The sequence below is a fragment of the Myxine glutinosa genome, chromosome 12 (assembly GCF_964187855.1).
Source record: "Myxine glutinosa chromosome 12, kmMyxGlut1.1, whole genome shotgun sequence".
Lineage (NCBI taxonomy): Eukaryota > Metazoa > Chordata > Myxini > Myxiniformes > Myxinidae > Myxine > Myxine glutinosa.
The window spans coordinates 55,777,970-55,794,426 of record NC_136272.1 but is presented as its reverse complement, the minus strand read 5'-3'; the positions used below and the strand labels follow the sequence as shown (position 1 = coordinate 55,794,426).

The window sequence follows — 16,457 nt, the reverse complement described above, 5'->3', positions numbered from 1 at the left end:
AGGGAAGAGGAATGGAGCGGCAGAGAGTGGAGTCATCAGCAAAGAGATAGAGAGGATTTTCGAGAGAGTCAGAGAGATCATTGATGAAGACCAGAAAAAGCACGGGGCCCAGAACACTGCCTTGGGGAACTCCAGCCTGAACAGGAAGAGGAGATGAGAGAAACCCATTCAGGGCCACACGTTGACGACGACTAGAGAGGAAGTCCGCCAGCCATGCGTGGAGATTTCCATGGATACCAAAGGAGGAGAGTTTGGTGAGCAGAGCGGGGTGCCAGACCGTGTCGAAGGCACGTGATATGTCGAGGGAGACAGCTCTAATTTCCTGTTTGGCATTGAGGACCTCCATCCATTGTTGAGACAGCAGAAGCAGCATGTCCAGAGTAGAGTGACCTGGTCTGAAACCAAATTGATGATCAGAGATCAAGCCATTGGAGAAGAGGAAAGATTTCATATCCGAAGCAATAATGGATTCCATGACTTTGCTGATAATTGGGAGATGGCTGATTGGTCTGTAGTTGCTAGGATCTGTTTTTGCACCTTTTTTGTGCAAAGCGGTGATGTTGGCTGATTTCCAAGCAGATGGCAGTTGACCTTGAGCAAAAGAGAGGGTGAAGAGAACAGAGAGAGGGTGAGATAGAGCAGCAGAGCAGGATTTTAGGACCCGTGGGCTGATGCCGTCGGGTCCAGTTGCAGAATCAGAGTCGAGGGTTGACAGAAACTTTTCCACCTTGTCAGGAGGAAAGGACACGGAGTCCAGGAGCAGCAGGGTACGACTGGGTATGGTGGGTACAGAGAGGGATGGGTTTGGGACACAAGATTTAGAGGCAAACACAGAGTTGAGGCATTCAGCTTTTTCACGTGCGGAGTCAGCTGTGTAGCCGTTTGAGGTAAGGCAGGGGATGGGGGGGTAACAAACACCAGAAACGGATTTGACCAGACGCCACCAGGATTTGGAAGAGGGAGACAGATAAGAGAGTTCGGTCTTGAGAACGGAGAGATATTGTTTCCTGGCTCTCCTGAGGGTGGACACACACTTGTTTCGGGCTTTGTGAAAGGAAATGAGATTTCCTTCCGTTGGATTTGCTTTCCAGGAGACGAAGGCAAGTCGTTTCTGGGCAACAGCCTCACCACAAGATTCCGTGTACCATGGACGGGAGGAAGGGTATGACAACTGAAGACGAGATGGGATAAATCTGTGCATGAGAGAGAGCAATTTACTTTGGAAGAATTCCCAGGATGAGTGGATGTCAGAGGTGGTAGAGATGGGAGACCAGTCCAGATGATTGATGGCTGCTTGAAGACCGTGCCAGTTGGCCTGAGTGAAATGCCAGACTCGTCGACGCTGAGCAGGCTCCCTGAGGATGGTCAGAGAGATGTCCACTTTAACAAGGACATGATCAGATGATCCGATCGGAGCAGAAGAAGAGCAGCAGACATTTTCAGGGAAGTTAGTCATAACCAAGTCCAGAAGAGAAGATGTTCCGTTGACTGAGATGCGGGTCAGGAAATTGACAGATTGTGTCAGTCCCAGTGAGTCGCAGAAGTCCTTTGCTGAGGAGCCATGGCTGGTGAGAGAGGTACCCACACCCAGCCAACTGGCATGATGACAGTTGAAATCACCACATATGAGGAAGAGAGAGTTGGGATGAGTAGATAGAAGTTGGTCCATATCATCAGACAGCGAGATGTAGATGGAGTCATCACTGTTTGGTGGACGGTACAACACACATATGAACAAGAGGTGGGAGCGAAGGGGAAGCCGTAGCCAGAGGTATTCCTGGGGGTGAGGTGGAGAGAGTGCAGTGCAGGGCGAGTGAGGAAGAGAGTTTTTGATAAAGATAGCAACCCCGCCTCCAGGACGAGGCTCAGGTCTATCATACCAGAGGAGGGAGTAGCCCGGGAGAGATACTATGGAATCAGAGACATCATAAAGGAGGAAAGTTTCTGTTAAGCAGATCACGTCTGGTTTGACAGAAGCAACCTGTATGGAGAGATCAGTTAAGTTTGAATGAATGCCCCGGATGTTTGAGGTCCATACCGTTAATGAAGAGGAAGGGGGAGCATCAGATACAGAACAGGGGGGAGGAGGGGTAGGGTAAGATGTGGAAGAGGTGGAAGAGGTAGGGAGAGCTGTTGAAGGTGTGTCAGAGATTTCAGAATAGCTCGGAGAAAGGGAAGGATGGGGCGGACAAAAGGTTTGATGGTGATTGGGTGAGCCACAATGAGGTGTTATTTGAGGAGGGGGAAGAGCGAGGCAAAAGGTTGGGGGAGATGGAGGTGAGAGTTTGAAGGGGGAAGAAGCGGGGAGGATGCTTTGAGGAGGGGGAGTGAGAGGGGGGAAATTGAGAAGCAATGAGGGTGGGGAGATTTGAAGGGGAGGGGTGAGGGGGGAGTTTGGGAAGGAAGGGACAAGGGGAGGGATTTGAAAGGGATGGGATATGGGGGAGATTTGGAGGGGAGGGGTGAGGCAGGAGTCTAGGAGGGGAGGGGCGAGGGGGCGTCTTGGCGGGGAGGGGTGAGGGGGTAGTTTAGGAGGGAGGGGGCAAGGGGGGAGATTTGAAAGGGATGGGTGATGGGGAAGATTTGGAGGGGAGGGGTGATGGGGAAGATTTGGAGGGGAGGGGTTATGGGGAAGATTTGGAGGGGAGGGGTGAGATTGGATTTTTGAAAGTGTACGATTTATGGGAAACGAACATTTATTGCAAAATGAGTTTCTTGTGACCATCGAGTTAAAAATACGTTTAAGGACGCTGGATGGAGGATGGAGTGCAGGAGAGTTTAGGGAATGTAGAAAAAAGGCACTATAGGAGATGGATATTTTTTTTGGGATGAATTGATTTAGTGAGCAAGTCGAAAGCAGCCTTTTAAAGAAGAAGAAGAAAAAGGTGTTATAAAATATGACGGAATACATAACTTGAGGGGAAAGTGTAAACATTGAAGGTTAATGAGTGAAAACTATCTGGGGAAATGGGGGAGAAACACGTGGTCGAAGAACGAACGAATGAATAAGAATGAATAAACGAATGAGAACAGAGAAGGAAATTTTTTTTTTTTTTTTTTTTTTTTTTTTTTGAGTTGAGATTTACACAAGGAAGTAGGCTATGGGTGAAAAGACTGGGAATACAGAGAATGAAAGTTATTGGATCACAAATGACGGACCGCTGAGAGAAAAACAAAGCCTCAAGGTTGTACAGTGCACACTGTACAAGGCCTCAAGACACGACACGAATTAACACGATTTTCAATACAGGTATGAAAGATTTGCACCGAAAAATCTTCGTCGGGACACAATATACGTACAACACCATAAATAAATACAGTTTTAACGAAAATACAAATGGGAACAATCACTTAACTTCGATTTCAAATCGTTCGCGACGCGGCAAAGGCCTTGCTCGCGACACGGCAAACAGACGATCAATTTATGAAAGATAAACACCGAGAAACAACCAAAGTTGCACACAATAACTTCACACACCGAAAGATAAATACAGTTTCGACAAAATACAATTGTGAACAGACTTAACTTCGAAAAACGTGGAGACCGTGTGGAGCTTCGAAAATCCCTCCCACCGTCTCCGAGATCTCGCGAGACCCCGATTTTGGTGAGGATTCGGATCCGGCTACTTGAATTTTAAGTGATTCTTCACCATTGAGAGATCGGGCCAAAAACGATACATAACAGGATATCTCATCAAGTTGTGGACGGATTTGGACGAAACTTGGTGGACAGGTTGTGTGTGAGACGAGGAAGAATCGATTCGATTTTGGTGAAGATCTAAATATGGGTTCGGATAAAAGAATTATTTAATTTTATAAGTGAATCTTCACCATGAGTGATATGGCCAACCAGGCGGAGGTATCCTCTCTACTGAGTGCCGTTCTAGTTTCAGATGATTTTAAAGGAGGTCACAGTATGATGCACTGGTGATTGTGGTCCCTCTGGGCATGTAATGCTTCACAAGTGGGCCTCAGCTATCCCAGAAGACCGTCAGTATCACTTTTCCAGCGGACGGCTGTGTGCGGAATATTTTGGGCTTCGTTGAAGTTGAATGGCACCACTCTTTGCTTGCCCTCTTCGTTTCTGGCTGAAAGTAGTGGACCCAGCTTTCATCCCCTGTCACTTCGCGCTGTTAGAAAGCGTCGCCTTCTGTTTTGTAACATCGCAGAAGTTCTTCACATGCATATACTCGCCGTTATTTCAGTTCCCTGTGTGAGTTGTCTCGGCACCCACCTTGCAGACACTTTACGGAACCCCAGCACGTTGTGAATGATATGGTGTGCTGAACCATGACTAATGTTCAATTTGGAGACCACTTCATCCTGCGTAATGTGACGGTTTACCCTTAGCACGCGCTCAACTCCTGCAACCATTCCTGGTGTGTCGGCTGTGTGAGGCCGGCCCGAGCGGGCAGCATCTGCCACACTGGACACTCCACTTTTAAACTTCCTGTTCCAGTTGTACACCTGCTGCAGTGACAAACATGCATCACCATATTGCATCTTCATTCTGCGATGGATTTCACTGGGATTCACACCCTCACTTTACTGGTGCAAACTGGTGCATGTTTCTAAGGGAGCCGCCATCTTGGAACTGCTCGACTGACGTCATATGCTCAATGTTGCCAGATCTACAACAGGCAAAACATGACTCTTTCCCATCGATATAACATATGTTGTCTACAACAACACACATTACATTCTGAAATGTATATCGCCATTTTAAGGTTACCGTACTTATTGACTGGCCCTCATAGTAAATCTAGTGGTAACACTAATCCCTTCATAGTGACTGCAAAGTTACTGGAGGTTAAAGTATATCATATGTCACAATCACAATCACCTTTGCGTTTTTCATTCAGTGTGAAACACAAACAAATCGATTGCTAAAATCATATTGAAAACATACGACACGTCATGGGTCTTCCAACGATACAGTACGTGTAGGCCAATAATACTGTACTAACTAACTGTCATTATTAAAGCGTTGTATTATTTCGGAACCCACGATGTTATCTCTCATGGCCAAGAAAGACTTTTATCGTTTAAGATAATAAATCGTACCACAATGACGTATTAATACTATACTAATTTCCGATACACCGCCCAAACAAAGGGAGGGTTTTCCATGGAACTCTGTTCCACGGGTCCTTGCTGCTAGTGTCAGGTAAAAATGTGATGCTTGACAACAGCTGAATGAATTTAAATCAAGCTTGTTACAAGTACTGTATGTATAATGATGTAATATTGTGTGCGGAGGCCTATCAATCGATGTCGCGATGTTGAAGAGTGCAGTTCTATCTAGTTTTATCTTATTTTAATATTTTTTATGCGATGCACCACTTGCTTGAAGCCGTGGAGAGGATGGTGCACCACTTGCTTGAAGCCGTGCAGAGGGTGGTGCACCACTTGCTTGAAGCCATGGAGAGGGTGGTGTGTTGAAGCCATGGAGATGAGATGGTGGTGCACCACTTGCTTGAAGCCATGCAGAGGGTGGTGCACCACTTGCTTGAAGCCACGGAGAGTGTGGTGCACCACTTGCTTGAAGCCACGGAGAGGGTGGTGCACCACTTGCTTGAAGCCATGGAGAGGGTGGTGCACCACTTGCTTGAAGCCACGGAGAGGGTGGTTCACCACTTGCTTGAAGCCACGGAGAGGGTGGTGCACCACTTGCTTGAAGCCATGGAGAGGGTGGTGCACCACTTGCTTGAAGCCATGGAGAGGGTGGTGCACCACTTGCTTGAAGCCATGGAGATGGTGGTGCACTACTTGCTTGAAGCCTTGGAGATGGTGGTGCACTACTTGCTTGAAGCCTTGGAGATGGTGGTGCACCACTTGCTTGAAGCCTTGGAGATGGTGGTGCATCACTTGCTTGAAGCCATGGAGATAGTGGTGCACCACTTGCTTGAAGCCATGGAGAGAAGTGGGATTGAATAGCCTCAGGAAGGTGATTCCAGAGAAGGGGGGAAATATCAATATAGAGTGGAGAGGTCCGGTAAGCCTGGATTTTGGGAGTATAACCAGTACGTGGTTCTGGAAGAACACATTTGTAGTTGGGGAGGGTTGAGCGTAAAGAGGGAGTGAGACCAGTGGAAAGCTGGTTTAATCTGTTTCATCCTGAGTAAGATTTGTGTTTCTAGATGTTTTTCCACAATTTCTACATGTTACACTGTTTTACGGTCACCTCTTGAGAACGAGTTGAACATTTGAGGAGACATGTGGTGACATTTTATATATTGCCATTGTTGCATTTTACCTTCCTGATCAGGTGGACAATCTGGAAGAGTATCTGAATCATCCTTTCCGTCGAAACACCCTCATCCGCTTCCTGCCTCTGGAGATGAGACAGAAGTTGCTCCACAAGAGGTGAAATTGTGTGCCACTTCAGGGTTGTAATAGTTTATGATGATTTGGCAAACGTCATTGCCTCTGCCACCGAATATGGATGAAGGTTATGTTTTCACCCCTGTCTGTTTGTTACTCGCAACATCGAAGATTTTCAATTGTATTGGTCGGTTGTGTTTGTTATTCTGTCTGTCTGTCTGTTTGTCACCAGCCTACAGGTCACAATTCTAAACCAATCGTCATGAAACTTCAGCAAGTTGGAGAGGTCGTCACAATTGAGAAGCCTATTGTTTTAGAGGTCAAAGGTCATCTGAAGGTCAAATTTCTAAAATCGCCAATTTTCATCAGATTGACTTGAGAATTGAACAGCATTTGCACACATTGAATCACTAAATAGGGAAACCAACTATTTTTGAGGTCAAAAGGTCAAATGTCAACTGAAGGTCAAACTCCTAAAATCATCCATTTTCATCAAAAATCGTCACTTTGTATCCGATTGACATGAGTTTTGATCAAGATCGTCACTTTTAATCTTGATCGAATGTCTTCTTGTTTATTTGTCTGTCTGTCTGTGAACAAGATATCTCAAAAAGTTGTAGACGGATTTGGACGAAATTTGGCAGAGAGGTTGTGTATGTGACGAGGATGATTATATTTTGGTGAAGATCCTAACCCTAACAACAACTCGGATCCGGCTACTATAATTTTTAAGTGATTCTTCACCATTGGGAGACAGGGCCAAAAACGATACATAGTAGGATATCTCAAAAACTTGTGGACGGATTTGGACGAAACTTGGTGGACCGGTTGGGTGTCTGACGAGGACGATTCGATTCGATTTTGGTGAAGATCTGAACATGGATTCGGATACGATATAATTATTTAATTTTAAAGTGATTCTTCACCACCATGTATTTAAATAAACATCAATTTCCTTGAGTTACCTTTGCCACTGAAGGTGCCTTGATATTGAGATGTAAATGGTTCAGGAAGTAATAATTTATATATGATATTGTTGCGGTTTTGAGAACACACACAGGTAACATCATTAAAGGTTAAAGGTTGCATCCCAAAGTTAGGCCACATGCAACACGTAGGTCACCTTAGAACGTTAGTTATTTCATCGTATGTGTTTAGGATAAGGCCATGTCCAATAGTTGCATCTGCGTTGTGTAAAACAAATAAGAGTAGGCCCCGTCCATTTTGCAGCCTCCCTCCAATCGACTCCATTGAGCACCATCCAGTCTGTACCCCATGCCCCTCGCAGTTTGTTACGCGTTGGGCCAGCAGCGTTAGCTGCCAGTTGCTCACTCAAACCAGCCCAAATGCCACGAGGTAAGGCCCGAAAAGGGGGCGGAGCGCAAGGGTGGGGGTCTTTCCACGTCAGGCAGCCGTCAAAGGCGGAGCCAGTAAGACCCCATCAACCAACCAGGGCTCGAGTGGGCATGGCTAAGGGGCATGGTAAGGGTGTAGTAGGGTCAATATGCGAAAAAAACTCACCTAACCCCCAAAAAATTGATACAAAAGGTTTTTCAATGGATTCTGGTACCATTGGGCATGCTAAATAACATACTAAAAATCTAGTAACATCTGACTTCCGGAAAGGGGCCATTTTCAAGATGGCGTCCAAGATGGCCGCCGGGAGCTTAAAATGGCCATATCTCAATTATTATTCAACCTAGAAAGGTGGTTTTGGTGTCTAACCCTAGGTTTTAGGGCCCAAGGAATCCAATTGAATCAAGAAAATTACCATCAGTTAATTATTTATTGACAAGTCCAAGATGGCATCCCAAGGTGACATCCTGATCCACTAAAATGGCTCTGTCGAATAGTAGTCAACCTAGAGAGATTTTTTCAGTGTGTATACGTAGGTTTAAGGCACCCAGGAAATCATCAAAATTACTTAAATAAGCACAAAGTAATCAGGTAATCCAGTAAGCCAGGTTTACCAGCCCATTAGGCATTTGTTGTTTTATACAGTTCGTCGCTATTCATCGTCATCCTGCGACTCCTCTGGAAGAAACTTATGTGGATTGTCACATTCTTCAAGTTGGCACGGTCCACAGGCAGTAGTACATGGTAGTCCATATCGCCTACAAGAGCAGCGGAGTGTCTTGCAGGCAGTGGAGCAGTTACAATGAATGACATTCAAGAGACTGTCTGGAGCAGCGTTCATTATTGACATAAGTGGGACAAACTGATTATCCTGCAGGCTCCACCCCCATTTCATGGCATCCATACCCTCTTCTTTTCCCATCCACACCATGATCTGGTAGTACGCTCTACGACAGTGAAGTTTGGTAGTGGATTCAGTTGGGGGCAGACGTTCAGGTGTTACAAAAGACGAAGCAGAGACAACCTTCTTGCTGAAGGTGTTATATCGCATTGTTGCAAGGGAATCTTTGCACTTGCCACCAAAGAGGATAGCCATTACTCGGCATCCAAGGTCATCAATCACCTCTGTGGTCTGGTTTGGGATGGTGAATGTGTTGGCACAAGACCGAAGGACAGGGTCTCCTTTTACAAGCTTCTGGAAAGCAGTCTTTTTGCCAACACCAAAAATCCGAGAATTCGTGTCACAACCAGTCATGGCATGGATGAATATCAACTGAGAACACATGTCATGTCCGAGGATTTCTTTTAGACGGTTGATGTCATACACTTTAAAACTGCCATCAGCTTTGGACTTGTCCGATCTGAAATAAAGGCTCTTACTGTCTCCCTGCGCATAGTAAAGGAGTAAGACAAGGAGATCAGTATCTTCTCCAATCAGTGTAGTGGTGTGTAGAAGAGATGCCTCCACTGCAGCCTTTACTATATCTACGTCAGCATCTCCAGGTGCATTGACCACAGTGCAATACCTTTCTCTCAGTTCATCACTTATCATCCCGATCAGTCTCTGTTTCTTGATATCTCTTGACAGGACCTCCTTCTTGCCTGAGAACTTTGTCTCAGCAGTGAAGCTGACAATGGGATGAATATTGTGTCCTCTTCTCTGATGCGTGTTGTCTTTAATGGACGGCCCTTCCTCATAGCCATCAAAGACAATGGTCGTAGCTGAACCATAATGCTGGATGGTGACGTCAGCATACGACTGCGCTATTTCACCATAGCTTTCTCCACTCTTCCATGGTATTCTGTGAAGGAGTGAACCTCCATCAAGGACGTGGATCTCCGTTTCTGGTACAGAATCTAGGATGGCATCACTTGCATGATCACAGATCGCGTGAGCTAGTTGTGGCTTATCAGCCTTTCGGAAGACGTTTCTGGCTTCAAAGAGGGCAGGAGGGAAAGGACTGAGCTCATAACTCATAACCTCCTGCAATGATAGCTCTCCAGTTTGGGAGACTACCAGGAAACGTTGAAAAAGAAGTGCAGAATCAATGGTTCGATCAGGAGCGACCCTTATAGCTGATGTTTGGCCAAGGGTTCTGGCTTTATCCTTTCTACTGAATGAGAATGTGAATGCATACTGTCCAATCATTTTGTGCATGATTTTGCATCCAACAGACTCATATTCATGCACATTCACACCTTCCTGAGCCACAACACCAGTGACAATGTTCCTTAATGAAGAGTCTGGCGAGAAAGGTGAGCATCCTACAAGTTTTGAACTGATCTCCTCCAGGTCAGCAGCGTCCCTTTTCATCCTTGACTCCGTCAAATCCTTGTGCTGTTCAGATGTCGTGTATGACAGGTTTGTGAACTCCTGCATTGCGATATTGTACTCTGATGTTATGGGGCTTGACATGGTTCAAAGGGCTCTCTGCTCTTCAGACATACCGCTTCCGTGTGTCAGACCTCCAGTGATCTTCAACGACCTCATCAACGTCTGCTCAATTACAAGATCTGAACTGAGGCCTGCCCATAACTGGCTGCTGCGACGGATAACATGAAAACCCTTTTCGAATTTTCTGAATATGTCTGGGTGGCTGATATCAAGCTGACCCATCTCTTGGACATAGACGTATGCTGATTTCAGGTAACTGTAATGCCCAGCTGCGGCGAATATCGGAATGCAGTCAGAAACGGCGCGTAGGTGCATCAGCCAAGAACCTGTTCGATCTGCCTTTATCAGTGACATAGCAACTTTTACCATGCTTTGGTAATTCAGCCACAATTGACTTGTCTTGGACCTAGCACCCAGTTCCATCTTCCTTTTCTCCAGCTCTTCGTTTATTCGACCGAGGGTCTCTGAGGTGAACACAGTTTCTAATGTCATCTCACCGTTCAATAGTGCAGTATACATCCCTTCAGACTTTTCAACCATTGCTGCAAATTCGGGACTATCATCTGCCATCTCTGACACCATCATACGGTTAAGACATTTGTCTACAAGAAGATGGCCACGGAATCCTCTCTGAACCGATTTGCCTGTCATCATATGGGCGATGGCATTTCCACCATAGACTACCTCTAGAATGTCCTTAAGTCCTGTGCCCTCCATCAGTGGACCAATCGCTCCTAGCAAATTCATAAACGTGTGAAAGCAGCCAAGCAGCAGGACAATGGATTTTAGGTGGCTGTCTGGTGGTGAATCCAGGATTATTTCTGTCACCTTCCAATATAGGGGCTGGTCGAATGTAACTACTGGGGCAAGGTGGTGCTTGGATGCAAGACTAGAAAGGAACTCCAATGTTGACAGAATGCACGTCTTGTCCCCCGAGTACATGTCTATCATCGGTAGATACCTGACTGAAGACTGGCCTGGGTGTTTGTTTCCCTGATAAATAATCAGGTATACAAATGCCTAATGGGCTGGTAAACCTGTCTTACTGGATTACCTGATTACTTTGTGCTTATTTAAGTAATTTTGATGATTTCCTGGGTGCCTTAAACCTAGGTATACACACTGAAAAAATCTCTCTAGGTTGACTACTATTCGACAGAGCCATTTTAGTGGATCAGGATGTCACCTTGGGATGCCATCTTGGACTTGTCAATAAATAATTAACTGATGGTAATTTTCTTGATTCAATTGGATTCCTTGGGCCCTAAAACTTAGGGTTAGACACCAAAACCACCTTTCTAGACAACATGCATTTTAAGGCCATTTTCCCTGCTAGAGCGGGGGTTAGCCTTGCGGTCCCCATGACAATCTTCTCCATTTTGCCCTATTTTCTGCATCTCTCCTTGTTAACCCCCTTGCCCGCATTTCTTCTTCCACCATCTTTAGCCAAGTCTTTCTCGGTCTTCCCCGTCCTCTACTTCCTTCTGCATTCATTTCCATCACTCTTCTCAACCAGTCACTTTCATCCTTCCTCAACACATGACCAAACCATCTCGACCTGTTCCTCTTCACAGCATCAATCACAGGCTCTATTCCCATCATCTTTCACAATTCATCATTTGTCTTCCTCTCTCTCAACGATACTCCGCACATCCACCGAACCATTCGCATTTCCACCCTTTCAAGCCTTCGTTGCTGCTCTACGTTCATTACCCATGTCTCGCTCCCATAAATCATAACACTTCTCACACATACAGCATACACCTTTCCCTTCAGCTTCAACGACACTCCCCTCCTCATCAGCACGCCACTCAGTTCCCGAAACTTCTTCCATGCACATCTCACTCTTGCAACCGTTGCCGAGTCTGATCCACCTTCTCCATTCAGCATGTCTCCGAGGTAGCAAAATGTTTTCACACCTTCCAGCTTCATGCCATCTCCAAGATCCAACCCAACACTTCCTCCATCTGCAGCTCCCTCTGTGCACACCTTACATTTGAATGTAGCCGCCACACCGGCCAACGACCCCCCCCCCCCCCCAGACCACCACATTTTTGATCAACCCACTCAGCGCACACCGCACATTGAATGGAGTTCACTCCGACACCCCTCCTGCACACAGCACATGGCCACTTCCCAGTTCTCTCCACCCCACCACACGCTCCACCACCTGCCATCACCCTCGTCCCTCCCACATTCACCCCCAGACCTTCCGTCTCCATACATACCCTCCACCTGCCCATCCCCTCCTTCAGTCCATCCACACCCTCCGTAATCAACACCAGACCATCTGCACACAGACACAGACCAGACCACCTTTCTCGGTTGAATAATAATTGAGATATGGCCATTTTAAGCTCCCGGCGGCCATCTTGGACGCCATCTTGATAATGACCCCTTTCCGGAAGTCAGATGTTACTAGATTTTTAGTATGTTATTTAGCATGCCCAATGGTACCAGAATCCATTGAAAAACCTTTTGTATCAATTTTTTGGGGGTTCAACCATATATTGACCCCTCTAGTGTGGCTAGAGGTTTGAGAGGGCTGGCAAAAGCGGCGATATATAACCGCGCGCGAAAAGCCCTCTGAAGGCTTTACGTGGAAAGGACTGACTGACTGAGCTCGCTCGCATGGAGAGGACTGACTGAGCTCGCTCACATGAAGAGGACTGATTGAGCGAGCTCGCATGAGAAGGACTGGTGATGGACTGCAGCGTGGTGAAGGACTCATGAGGGAAGCCGAACCTTGGCATTTGTGCAGGACTTTTGTGGAAAGGCGCTTTGGTAACACCATTGGGGAAGTGGCGCATCGGACATAGCGATACCGGGAGCGTGTAAAAAAGGCGCCGGTACAACTATTGGGTACGCAGTACAATCGCCAGCCTACCACCCCCCCCCCTCCCCCCCCCCCAGTATAACTGTCCGATCCGTGCCACCGACGCGGCGATCTCGCCCGCCGTCTACCGTCTACCGCACTATCTGCTTCGTTGATGATGGTGGTACCATGGTGGTACGATAAAATTTGATGGATAAATGATGGATAAAAAATTGATGGTGGTACGAGTCAGGGACCGGAGCGAGCTGTGGACGCCATCGGTGGACCCTCAGCCCGGCCACCTACAACCCTGTGTGAATGAGTCTGAGTGCGAACGGGCCCGTGTCCAGGGATAAGTATAAGACTGTATAAGGCTGCCCTGTGTATCTGCTTCTTCCTCTTCACTGTACATTCCTTTTTCTTCCTCTTCTTTGTACAAAGTGTGTACTTCTCTTCCTTCCCGTACAATTGTAATAAATTCCCTGTTCTTCCTGTTTTCCTCTCAATTCGACCGTCTCAGTGATTTCTCCATTGGGTAAGCGTGGCACGATCACAACCGCTCCAATCGGGTTAGTTCCCGTTAAGGCCGAGAAAAATATATTTCCGGGTTCTGGTCAGCCCGCGCATCGATTTTGATTCTGCGCGTCAACAATTTTTTGGTATCGACGTTTTGGTATCGTCGTTTGGTATCGACGTTCGGTATGCTGAACGGACTAACGACGTTTCAAATTTGGTATCGACGTTCGCGCACGGTTCTCCCCTACAAAACTGCGTTTAGTTTGTCCAAATCCAACCAGCCGTTCCAAAGATATGAGTAGTTTTGTGTGCCATGACGTCATGAATCCAATAGGGAAGTTGCATGTGACGTCATCGTCTTAGTCATGTGACTGTGACCCCTTGGGTGACAAAACATTGCTTCTGCCACCATACGTAATGGCGGCAATTTGAAACTCGTCTCACATATAAATTTCCCCCTACACGATGGTAAAGAGTTGTTGTGCTGTCGGATGAACAGCCCGATTTCATAAGGGATCGGGCATTCGGGCTCGTCATTCTACCGTTTTCGGGACGACACAACGCTAAAACGGATTCATAGCTGCCTTGACTGCAGCTCTCAGGTGAGAATATGGCCCATGAGGTTGTTACCTTCGCTCGCGAAGTGAAAAGCAGGATTAGGCATTTGGTTACGTACATGTGGAGTGTGTGTGGCGTATGTGTGGCGTACTTGTGGAGTGTGTGTGGCGTACGTGTGGCGTACGTGTGGAGTGTGTGTGGCGTACGTGTGGTGTGTGTGGGGCGTACGTGTGGAGTGTGTGTGGGGCGTACGTGTGGAGTGTGTGTGGCGTACATGTGGAGTGTGTGTGGCGTACTTGTGGCGTACTTGTGGCGTGTGTGTGGAGTATGTGTGGAGTGTGTGTGGTGTACGTGTGGCGTACGTGTGGTGTGTCTGTGGCGTACGTGTGGAGTGTGTGTGGAGTGTGTGTGGCGTAGGTGTGGCGTACGTGTGGAGTGTGTGTGGAGTGTGTGTGGCGTACTTGTGGCGTACTTGTGGAGTGTGTGTGGCGTACGTGTGGCGTACTTGCGGCATACGTGTAGAGTGCGTGTGGCGTACTTGTGGCGTACGTGTGGCGTACGTGTGGAGTGTGTGTGGCGTACGTGTGGAGTACTTGTGGAGTACTTGTGGAGTACTTGTGGCGTACGTGTGGCATACGTGTGGCGTACGTGGCATACGTGTGGAGTGTGTGTGGCGAACGTGTGGAGTGTGTGTGGTGTACGTGTGGCGTACTTGTGGAGTGTGTGTGGCGTACTTCTGGAGTGTGTGTGGCGTACTTCTGGAGTGTGTGTGGCGTACTTCTGGAGTGTGTGTGGCGTACTTCTGGAGTGTGTGTGGCGTACGTGTGGAGTGTGTGTGTCGTACGTGTGGTGTACTTGTGGCGTACGTGTGGAGTGTGTGTGGCATACGTGTGGCGTACGTGTGGAGTGTGTGTGGCATACGTGTGGAGTGTGTGTGGCATACATGTGGAGTGTGTGTGGCATACGTGTGCCGTACGTGTGGAGTGTGTGTGGCATACGTGTGGTGTACTTGTGGCGTACGTGTGAAGTATGTGTGGAGTGTGTGTGGCATACGTGTGGCATACATGTGGAGTGTGTGTGGCGTACGTGTGGCGTACGTGTGGCGTACGTGTGGTGTACTTGTGGCGTACGTGTGGCGTACGTGTGGAGTGTGTGTGGCATACGTGTGGTGTACGTGTGGAGTGTGTGTGGCATACGTGTGGCATACGTGTGGCCTACGTGTGGAGTGTGTGTGGCATACGTTTGGCATACGTGTGGAGTGTGTGTGGACTGTGGAGTGTGTGTGGCGTACGTTTGGCTTACTTGTGGGTCCACACGGGTCCACAGGCAGATGACACAGCCTCAGTTTCTCGCAATACCGCAAAAACGCCTCAATGGGCAAGCTACGGGTGTAAACTGACAGGTCCGTCTGATCAAACGACAGCCTTCCCGTCATGTTGTTTATTGCACCCAAGATGGCGGCCGGAACCGGTTGCCATGGACGACGCTCACACGCGATGCAAGGCCTCTATCGGCTGGATATTGTCATTTATTGAAACGAAGACGTTCTTTGTCGGGTTCGTGTGAAGCAACCAGAAGACCTAGAGAGCTGCGGGTGGTCTTGTTAGTTAGGCCTGGATCCTATCTCGTTTGTCATGAAGTTGTAAGTGTCTGTAATAATCTGGTGGACTGGGAGAAGAGATCGTGGGAGACCATCGGCCTGTGAGACCACTTGCGCATGCGCAGTGTTGACGCGATCGACGCATTGGAATGTTTGAGGGTACGGCGAGGCGATCTCGAGAAGGAAATGGCAATCTATAATATGCTTGAAGAACTTAATGATTTTCAGAATAAATACATTTTAAAATAACTTTAGCTTGTGTTCATTATTTACAAAAAAAAGGCCTACAAGTCCTATTGGCTGTCTTTAATTTCTCTCTGGACGGCGCCACGGCAGATGAGGAGGACCGCAAGGCATGAGGACACAAAAAAAACCTCTATATGTGCAATCCATGCTTTTCAAAATAAAAATAAAATAACCGCATCGCCGCATCAATTCTGGAACTTTGGTCTGACCAGAGACCAGCAATATATTTTTTTTGGTCTAACGGCCCGAATCGCGGCTCGCTAATTCGCTCGGCATGTCCACTAATGCCGTGGTTCGGGTGGGGTTATTTCCTTGCTTCCCGGAAGGCGCTGGTACTTAGGTAATAGGACCAATTCGACCAACCACCCTATTCAGCGCTGACCGGAAGGAACGTGATAGTCCCGGGATCGCGTCGGCCAGTAAAAGGACAAGGGGATTAATCCCCCCTTGATAAGGGGGAGGCCGACGTTGGAGATCCGCAACAATATTGTTGCGGAGTCGGGGGTCGGCTCTCCCCTTATCAAGGGGGGGTTAATCCCCTTGTCCTTTAAGCTGGCCGTCCCGAGTCCTCGGGAAGTTATAACATCACTTCCGGTCGGTGGTAAGTATGGTTATAAGCCGAATTAGTCTTAGTACCTAAGTACTAC

At 47.4% G+C, this 16,457-nt stretch overlaps 1 protein-coding gene across 1 annotated transcript in view; it reads left to right on the top strand.

Moving 5' to 3' along the window:
• The window catches only part of LOC137437231 (general transcription factor 3C polypeptide 1), a 405,949-nt gene that overhangs the window by 195,453 nt on the left and 194,039 nt on the right, over window positions 1-16,457 (top strand). Inside the window, exon 20 of the mRNA XM_078766829.1 lies at window positions 6,269-6,366. Within this exon, the coding sequence (XP_078622955.1) occupies window positions 6,269-6,366 (98 nt within the window). The remainder of the gene's footprint in view (window positions 1-6,268; window positions 6,367-16,457) is intronic.